Source organism: Brassica napus, chromosome A3 (assembly GCF_020379485.1).
Source record: "Brassica napus cultivar Da-Ae chromosome A3, Da-Ae, whole genome shotgun sequence".
NCBI classification, from domain to species: Eukaryota; Viridiplantae; Streptophyta; class Magnoliopsida; order Brassicales; family Brassicaceae; genus Brassica; species Brassica napus.
Window position 1 is genome coordinate 36,064,325 of NC_063436.1, and position 9,847 is coordinate 36,074,171.

At 35.2% G+C, this 9,847-nt stretch overlaps 1 protein-coding gene and 1 pseudogene across 2 annotated transcripts; one reads left to right on the top strand and one right to left on the bottom strand.

Annotated features, from left to right (window-relative positions):
- Nucleotides 1–1,521: 1,521 nt before the first annotated feature.
- On the top strand, nucleotides 1,522–2,849 carry LOC106348440 (annotated as a pseudogene).
- Nucleotides 2,850–2,856: 7 nt separating this feature from the next.
- LOC106422140 (MLO-like protein 6) lies at nucleotides 2,857–9,160 on the bottom strand. Of its 2 annotated transcripts, XM_013862997.3 has the most exons (14): nucleotides 8,744–9,147; nucleotides 8,335–8,392; nucleotides 7,948–8,213; nucleotides 5,085–5,201; nucleotides 4,929–4,989; nucleotides 4,677–4,840; nucleotides 4,483–4,577; nucleotides 4,343–4,392; nucleotides 4,213–4,253; nucleotides 3,951–4,124; nucleotides 3,837–3,872; nucleotides 3,683–3,750; nucleotides 3,530–3,590; nucleotides 2,857–3,444 (listed from the first exon to the last, which is right to left on the bottom strand). In XM_013862997.3, exons 1-14 carry the CDS (start codon nucleotides 8,864–8,866, stop codon nucleotides 2,983–2,985), a joined length of 1,776 nt encoding a protein of 591 aa, XP_013718451.1. In that variant the 5' UTR covers nucleotides 8,867–9,147; the 3' UTR covers nucleotides 2,857–2,982. The 2 variants fall into 2 exon arrangements, with proteins under 2 accessions (XP_013718451.1, XP_048618457.1); XM_048762500.1 differs by having other exon boundaries at nucleotides 3,837–4,124; nucleotides 8,744–9,160.
- Between the last annotated feature and the right edge of the window lie 687 nt (nucleotides 9,161–9,847).

The following is a 9,847-nucleotide window of genomic DNA, read 5'->3' on the forward strand; positions in this document are numbered from 1 at the left end:
AGGGAATTGTGTGTTGATTGTTTCTTACAGATCAATGAGGAGACGGATAACGACTCGAGTTGTTTCCTTGCTAAGGTCAGAGCCTGGGACAGAACGGATTTGCCCAACCACATCTACGAGTTTAAATATCAGTTATGATAACAAAACATATTATAAACCCTGATGCAATATGATAATATGCCTGGGAATTCTAGGTTTGTGTTTGTAATCACTTGAAAATTGTCAGTCTAATTATGATTGGAGATTGATCTCAGGAGCACCCGTGATGACTTCATCAATAATAGTTGGTGAGATGAAACTAATGAAGAATGGATGATCAATTATGTTGTACATGCTTGAGCACCTAGCAACCTCAAAACGATCGACTTTCACAATGGAACCGACTTTCAAAGATGGCATGTAATGATTAGCACGTCCGGCAGGAATAAACCTATGAATCACGGAATCTGTAAATAATATTATTTAACAAAGAATCATGAAATCAATTAAAAATAATAATATTAAATAAGCGTGATAAATCGAAGATTAACTTACCTTTTCATCAAGGAAGAGAACCGTGATTCCCATAAACTCACTGTCTTTCTTGAAGTTCAAGGAATCCTATAAGCGAGGAGGTTAGAGGCTTGCTCTGACTACTACAACTAACACGGGGAGACTCAAAGGTTAAGTGAAGGATGCCGGGAACGCCGGTTTGAGGAACTAGAAAGGCAGAGAGACATTTTTTAGAAGATCGTTAAAGCTAAGAGGAATCAATGAGTTTAGTGGAGATACAGATTGGGTTCATCAAAGATAAGAATCATATCTATAGGGTTTACAGAATGGCTACAAATCAGGAACATTTAAGATCAAGAGATTTAAGATGGGGAGATGAAGAGTTCACATGTGAAAAAATAGATTATGAACAGATACACAGCGTAACTCTGTAACTCAGACTTGTCTAAGACAATAATGAAAAGAACCCTCCTAACTCATGTTAAACGAAGACAATTTACAATATGGAAAAACTATAATTGTTGTTTTTTTCATATAACGTGAAGAACCTCATTTAAAAATGAAACTCATAATACACTTGTAGGCCCGGCCCACAGAGAAAACCGAAGAAGCAAAGGTTTCCGACCTTCATAAATATATATATATATATTAGTTTCGGCCATCAGTGTACAAAGAAGCTTTTAATTTAGTAGTATAAATTAATATTAGTGTTTATATCTCAATAACCCGGATTCGAACCACATACTTGACACTTTTTCATACTTTTTAAAAGTGAGACCTCCCAAAATGCTGACGTGTGGCTTCAGGAAAGAGAAATCTGTACTATTATATTATAGATTTGAATTTTCCAATCCATAAAACATGTGATAAATGTTATAATAGGTTCAGATGTAAAGATTTTTTTTTGTTCTCGTTTGGCAGATAAGGAATAACACGAAAACAAAATCTCTTATTCAACCCATGTTGCAACGTGGGCAGATATAGTTGGTGAAGCAGATACTAATCTAATCTGAGTAAAACAAGTTGGCTATTTCAAAACCACAAGTAGTTCTAATGGACCGTGTTCCTTGTACTCTTAACCCTTCCCTGCAGACCATTACTGAACAATCATCGTCTCTTGGTGACAGAAGAGAGGAGTTCAAGGAACAGAGCAAAAAATGGCAGCACAAGCACTTGTGTCTTCTTCACTCACCTCCTCTGCTCAGACAGCTAGACAGATATTCGGCTCAAAACAGCTGTGTCTGTGAGGAAGACTTCCTTTGTTGTTAAAGCTGCTTCAACTCCACCTGTCAAGGTTCATGATACCTAATACTTTTTTCACAAATCTCTCTCCCTCTATATCTCTCTGTACTGAATAATCTGATCGTGGATTTGTGTGTGTTTTGGTTTCAGCAAGGAGCAAACAGGCAATTGTGGTTTGCATCATCACAGAGTCTTTCTTACTTGGATGGCAGGTAATTCCAAATATTTAATTTCTATAAGCATTATGATCTTCCAAAACGTGTAGACTTTATAGTAAACGACTTGTAACTCAGGAGATGTTGTGAATCTGCAGCTTACCTGGGGACTTTGGATTCGACCCGCTTGGTCTTTCAGACCCAGAGGGTACTGGAGGGTTCATCGAGCCAAGATGGTTAGCCTACGGAGAGATCATCAACGGGCGGTTCGCTATGTTGGGCGCAGCTGGAACTATTGCACCTGAGATTCTAGGAAAGGTCGGTCTGATTCCAGCAGACACTGCTCTTCCCTGGTTTCAAACCTGTTTGATTCCACCTGCAGGAACATACAGCTACTGGGCAGACCCTTACACCCGCTTTGTCCTCGAGATGGCTTTGATGGGATTTGCTGAGCATAGGAGGTTGCAGGACTGGTACAACCCAGGCTCTATGGGTAAACAGTACTTCTTGGGTTTAGAGAAAGGTTTTGCCGGTTCAGGTGACCCGGCTTACCCCGGTGGACCTTTTTTCAACCCTCTTGGGTTTGGAAAAGACGAGAAGTCGATGAAGGAGTTGAAACTCAAGGAGGTCAAGAACGGTAGACTAGCAATGCTGGCCATCCTAGGCTACTTTGTCCAGGGACTAGTGACCGGTGTGGGGCCTTACCAGAACCTTCTTGATCATTTGGCGGATCCAGTCAACAACAATGTCTTGACCAGCCTCAAGTTCCACTGAGATGATAATATCGTATCATCCCATGGTGTTTTGGATTGGTCTCCCGTTCTCTTGTATGCTATAGTCTTTTTGTTTTTTCTTGGTACCACCAGCTTCTTCGTGTTGTAACACCCTGTGTAAACAAATTCGTATTTTGTAAGAAATGACCATTTCAATTGACAAAAGACCAACAACTTCTAGGGACTACTAATGATGATTTTCAGATTCTACATAAACGAGAAATAATTACGTGCACAAGGACATTGTTTTAATATAAAATTATAAACATATTAAAAAAATCATCACTAATAGTAATAATAAATTTTTTTATAAATAAAAATCATCGCTTAAATGAAAAATCTCTTAAGCTAATAGTACTAATCTCATGCTGAGTTCTTATTATTCCAGGTCCAGGAGGAAGCTCCACAGCTGAAGAAGAAGAAGAAGAAGAAGAAGCCTTCTTCTTCTCTGAGTCTTCTTCCCTAAACCTAGAATGATACTTTATGGAAGAAGAAGAAGGTTCTTGTTGCGACTCAACATCCCACGTATCGAAGTCAGAGTTTCTCCTCGGAGACAGCGAGTTAGCGAAGCTCTCATCGGCGCTTCTGCTTCGTTTGTGGACGTTGCGAAGGAGATGTATCGGAGAAGAACCGTGCGTAGGTGTAGCTGGACGGCTAGAGAAAGGCGTCGTTGACTCTGAGGTTCTTCCATGTTTGATCTGCTTCTTGGCAGTGTGATGCCAACTCTTTAAAGCTACTGCTACTCTCTCGTTGAACACTGTCGGTTTCATCTTCGAACCCATCTAAATAGAATTCCACCAAACTCAAAAACTTTTAGAATCACTCTTTGCTTAGTTATCTCTTTGTGTGTATGTGTTTGTGACTTACCTGAGTAACAAGAGCGTAAAGAGGAAGAGTAACGTAGCTGCAAAGAAACTGTACAATAAGTCTGCAAGTTAATAGAGAAGGAAGAAAGATGTTAATTTGATGTTTTCTCTCTGTTTCTATAATTGGTTAAAGATTAAAAAAGCTGTTACTTACCCAATTGAAATTCTGATGACCACATCTACAGTACTTTTGTGGAAACAGTTCTTAATCCCAAACTCATACTGCAGAAATAGCAAAATGTGATGTCAAGTGAAGGTTGCTTGGGAAATTGGTAGTGGAGAATGTGGAATTGCATTTGGTTGCTTACCGTACTCCACGCAAAGAACGCTAGTTGAAACGCATTCTGTAAATTGTTAAACATGTTTAGTTTTGTTGTTGTAAGAAGGAAGGAAAATAGATCGTGAAGGTATGTGTATAGTACCGTGAAAAGGACCAAGTGAACGAGGAAGAGAATGAATCGTGGACGACCAAACCAGAAGAGATGATCACCGGGCTGAACAAGCGGCATACCTTTCACTATCTCTCCTTTCTCTTGGATTAGAAGTCCTAGTTTTGTTATTATCATTTGAAGTTTCGTTCCAACTATAAGTATCACCTGCAGTTTGTTTTATACATTGGTATATGTAACAAAAACCCAAATCAAAAGAAAATGTTTCTTTGTATATAATGTTTTTGTTGCTTACAACTAAGGGAATGAATGGTTGCCAGCGGTAAGAATTCAATCCTGTTTATAAGAAAAACAGAGAAAATATATTAGTTTTTGACTGTTGTATAGGAAATATCAATGTAGCAATGTCTTGAAAATGAGTGTACCGTGTGTGGTGGTAAGGAGGAATAGCACAGCCACAAACCAGATCACAGGACTGTAAGATATAAGCAAATGAATCATAAGATTAAGGGGTGATTAGTAAACTGATTTAGAGTTTGTTAAATATTACTAATTATTCCCAAACCTGATTTCGACGATGGTTTTGAAGTCTTCCTCTAATGATCTTTGAATGTACTTCCGGAAATCGAACCTCGCGTCACTCCCAGGAGCCAAATGGGCCTAAAGAAGAAGCATTTTCGCAGTAAGAACTTTCTCTTGAGAGAGAGAAGCTGTTTTCAAACAATGAAAAAAAGTACTAAAATCAAAAAAAGGATTTACCATGATGAAACCATGTCTCAGTGTTAAGTAATCAACTTTGGTAACAGATCCAAAGAACTGTCTGAAGAAACATGCAATCCAAAGAGTAATAGTTGACTTGCTCCAGAAGTTCAGATGTCTACGCCCGAAAGATGTATCCCTTGCAAACCTAAACCTCTCAGGATCTGCATTACATTTGAAAAGATGCCTTGTTAAAGCTTCACATTCAATTTCATTTCCAAGCTCGTAAGCTATACATATATATAAATATACCATGTGAATACTGATATTCGATTGTCTTTGTCTCCTCTTCCCACCTCTTCCACCTTCTCATCTGAGGTTAGACAAAGAAACATTAAAACAAAACATATTTTAGTGAAAAGAAGCAAAACCTCAACCGGTTTTGAACACATTGTGGATGTATACTACCTTGATCTTTCCCAAAGCATAAGTAACAATGCAGTAGATCACATGACAAACGGCCAAAACAAAAATGAATATATGCAGCTGATGCATACCGTACGACGATACAAAAGCCACTTTTCCCTGGACACAAACATTAGAAATCATCTGTCAGAAACTGAAAAAGGGTATCTTAAAAAATTCTAAAAGGGAAAAATAATCAACATCTAGAGTGTCCACATCAGCATGTTTAATCAACCAATCAAATAAAAGTTTAATTACATGTCATTCCTTTGAAGAAAATATTTAGATCATGTCATTAAATTATATGCAATTACTTCTTTTATTTTAATCTATCTTTTTGCGAAAAACATTTTGGTACCAAAACCAATTATCTTCCTCAGCTTGATGAACCGATTCGGTTTCTATCAAAAACACTCATATTATTTGACTTCTATTAAAGAGGGTGTTCTTCTGCAATGGAAGTCGAATCATAGAAAATGTTCTGTTTAGTTTTTTTTTGTTTTCATGTTCTTTCTATCTATTGTGGCGCCGCATCTCAGTCCAGTTTCGTCAATGGTGGGTGTTACATCTCTATATGTTCATAGCCATAATTAAATAGCATGCTTCACTTCGATCATGCAACTTACGACAAGAACCGTATTGATTTCTTTCATTACAACTATCAAGTATGATCTCTCTGATACATGACACTCTTCGTAAGTGCTCTTTTTAGTGGTCAATAGTCTCACTCAAGTTTTTTTTTGTTGTTCGCATAATTAAATTCAAGATATAGACAGGCTACTGATCTGGATTAGAAGAGAATTGAGCTGCAAATCTGGGATACTACCAGACAAGAGCGATTCCGGACTATCCCGGATTTTCCTTCTCGATTCATCTTAACGTTATATATGCATTCTCTCTCTTTCCTCACTATGGTGGGAACCTGTAATACTCACCTATGTGGTTTCTTCTTATTGCAGCATAGTACCGTGGAGCAATGGGTATCTCGCTTGCGTGTGATGTCACCGACGAATCATCTTTCAACAATAAGTATTATCTTTACTTTTTAACTTACAGTTTAATTGGTTCAATTTTAGGCCGCCTCATGCAACTTTCTAAAGCTCACAAGTTAAAGTTGATCAAATTTTCCAACTTTTCAGTGAATAAGCTCTTACATCATATGTCTTTTCTTCTAGCTTTGAAAAGCTTATTCAATTGTTTGGATAGTTATCACTATCTTTTGTATCAGTTATTGGTTCTACTCAATGGCTTTGAATATCATATATTACTAATTAGTTATTTTTAAGAAAAAACTAAGCATAAATTCTCTATGGATAAGCTTTTTATGGTGTGCTTAGTTTTTTAAGCTTTTGTATCGTATATATATAAGTTGATGGGTTTTGATAACTTATTAGTGTCTTTGCATCATTTTGTTAGAACCAAAACCTTCATGATACTCATATTAGTGAGTTTGTTTGTTATTGGGTACGCTTGTGAAGCTTAAGTAAGAAATTTCTTCTTGCGTATTACTAGATGTTCCTATTTTCATATGGTTTGCACACATATTTTGTATTGGTTCTGTCATTATTTAAATTTTGTTACCTGGTTATATGTGTGCGTCATGCAGAACAATGGTCACTTGCTAGGAAGGTGGTCAGAGATTTGATAACTGCAAATTTGAATTTGTCGTGAATTAGAGAAGACACCTGTTTATTTGATAACGATGAGATACAAGTATTTTGTTGAGCCATCAATAAAACACTACTCTTAACGTGTTGGGTGAAGCAGAGCTATTGGAGGAAGCCGAAGCAATGACAAAGAACATAACAATGGAAGAAGCCACTATTATATGGAGCTCTTTTTTTTCTACTTGCAGGAAAAAGGGTAACGTTGATATGGCTGAAAGAGTAGTAAAATGCTTGCTGAAGCTGGATCCAGATGAAACTTGTGCTTATGTGCACATATCTAATGCTTGCTATTTATGTGTTTTTCGAAGAGGCAGTTGAACAGAGGATTTTCATGAAGGAAACACAAGTGAAGAAGGAAGTACGTGCAGTTCGATGGAGGTAGATTACAAAGTTCACGAGTTTGTTATTCTTTTTGCCGGAAAAGACACAATAGATTCTCGGAACATCAACAACAAATTCAGTGTCAAGTATCATCTGAATATTTTCCAATAGGTTCTTAGGAAAAACATACAGATAGCTATTAGAGAATATTATTATATTTTAATATTTTGTTTTGCTGCATGAAAACAAAAGTATTTGACATAAATTCAGGATTATTTTTTTAATGTACATCACTTTTAGATTTCAATTGTTCGTCATTTCACCACTGCCTTAGGAACGAATTCATATACATTTTCTTATCACCAAATAATAAATAATCAATATTAAATTTTTAAAATATATATTGGTCAATTTTAACATCAAAATAATCAATAATCAATACTAAATTTTTTAAATATACATTGGTTAATTTTAACGTAAAAACAATGTTTGAATTATATGTTAATCTAACCATATATTTATAAAATTCAAATAAATGAGATAAAATAATAATTTTATTTCAACTAAAGTTTAATTTATTTTCTTATTCAGTTTGTTTACTAAGTTATATGTATTTTGACAATGAAAGAAAAAAATTTTGAACTTTAATAATTTTAAAACTTTAGTCACCAAAACCAATACAAAATAGCAATTTTTTCTAATAATTTATATAGCATTTTCAATCTAAGTATAAAATATGTAGTCAAATACAGATTCTATAATAAACTAATTGAATTAAAGTAAAGGAAAGAAATCCGGGCGTAGCCCGGAATAATCTCTAGTATGCATTAATGGGTTTTAGTGAAATTGATTTTTTGAAAATAAAAAGAGTTTCTTACCTTCTCTGCACATTTGTCATAGCCTTTGGTAGCCAAACTCCTCCGAGGAATGAAAGTTTCGACTAATTCGAGAAGCTTTCGACCAGAGGTTTCTTCATCTCCTTCGTCATTTCCAGTATCTTTGTTCTTAGGTGGATACTCTTGCAACTCTTCTGATTTACTGCAAGGGCGCATTGATGCTGCGATGCTCTCGGAGATGCAAATTTGTGATATATAGTTTTGTCCAATTGTTAGCAGTAGTGATATGAATCCCATCAGCATAAGCTCTGCAAGGTTTTACATTTAATAAATACACACAAAAGAAGACTATGCTCTATACTAAATAAAATTTTGGTGAGGGAAATAATAATATTTTCCGTTTAAACTAATATACAGAGCTTTTTTTACCTGCTTTCACCTTTTCAAGAGCTTCATACAGAGCTTTTTTATTCTTCCTTTTAAAACACTGTCATAAGTAGATGGATGAACAGAGCATGGATTATGTTTAGTATTAAAAACAGAGCACCACCATGAAACCAACGCAAACACACTTAAAAAAACGTAAACCCGTTTTGGATTTTGGCAGTTTCGAACATAAATTACTTTTAATCTATGAGATCTTGTTTGAATTTTGGGATGATGAAGAACCAAACAGGCTCAGAAACAGAGCAAGAAGATGCTACAGAGAATCAAGAAGACTAAACTGAAACAGAAACAGAAACAGAGAATCAAGAAGAACTAAACAAACTCAGAAACATAGCTAAAAGAAGAAACAGAGAATCAAGATTCAAGAAGAAGTAAAAAAAGGGGGACTTACGGTTCCTAATTTGTGAATCAGTTTCTCAATGACAATCGAAATGAGAAGCAAGAAGAAGCAAACCACGGCGACCGCCCACGTGGAAGTCTGCTGTAGCGTTCTTTCATCTACCTTATCAGCCATTGGAGCTCACAGAACAACCTCAAGCTAAAAAGCCTTCCTTTGGAACGTTTTCTCCCCGTAAACACTATCTAATAAGTATAGTATACATTCCAAAGAATTTAAAATTAAGAAACGCACTTTTATAGTATTCCTTTTGTTTGTTTCTTTGTTTATTTGCAATCATGAAAATACGTCTTTATGACATAATATAAACAGAGAGACGAAGGTGAACGAAGACGACCGGCGAGTAGTCATTTCTTGAAAAGTTCAAAGTTTTTGACTTTGAAACCATTATTATGACTTTTTCAATAACATCCCGTCTGTATTGTTGAGTTCTTCATTAATGTTAACAACTTCTCCTTCTGGCTTCTGCATGTGTTTCTTTTGTTTTAAGTGTGAATTAATTATTCACATATTGATGTAATCGAAAAGAAAGATTAGTTAAAATTGCCGACAAAAAAAAAAGATTACTCAAATTTTTTTGGTAAAATCTGAAAATGTTCGGAATTCATATACTGTATTATTTTCAGGGCCTGTTTAAGGTTGTGAAGGGCCCCTCGGCAAAAACATTTTTTATGCCTCTTAATTAATTAATTTTGATATTATAATTAAAATATTATTTAAAAGAGTTTTAAAATTTTGAAACAAAGTAACTCAATTTATTATTTTCGTTTGCAATTTTGTAAATTTTAAAAATTTAGATTATTATATCACTAAAACATTATCTAAATTTAACACTAAGTATCAAAAAAAAATCTGAACCTTTTATTATAAGAAAAAAAATAAATATCTGGACCTTTTGTATTATGAATATTTAATGGATTTTAGTTAGGCCATAGACGGGTGCACTGTTTGCCCTATCCATTAAGCCGGTCCTGATTATTTTCACATATTAACGAAAACTCAAAAATGGCTGCCCAGATTTGTAGACATTGCTACAACCGCTAATTGTAATTATCAAAGATCAGTCTTTGAGATTTGAAAGTTATACACAATTTATTA

Bases quoted from the DNA above. Each gene is read 5' to 3' on its own strand.
- LOC106422140 (XM_048762500.1), bottom strand. From the start codon at position 8,866: ATGGCTGATAAGGTAGATGAAAGAACGCTACAGCAGACTTCCACGTGG. The intron at 4,393-4,482 runs GTTTGGGAATAA...TATATCTTACAG, and splicing joins AAAACCATCGTCGAAATCAG to TCCTGTGATCTGGTTTGTGG. The intron at 4,254-4,342 runs GTACACTCATTT...TCTTATAAACAG, and splicing joins CCTCCTTACCACCACACACG to GATTGAATTCTTACCGCTGG.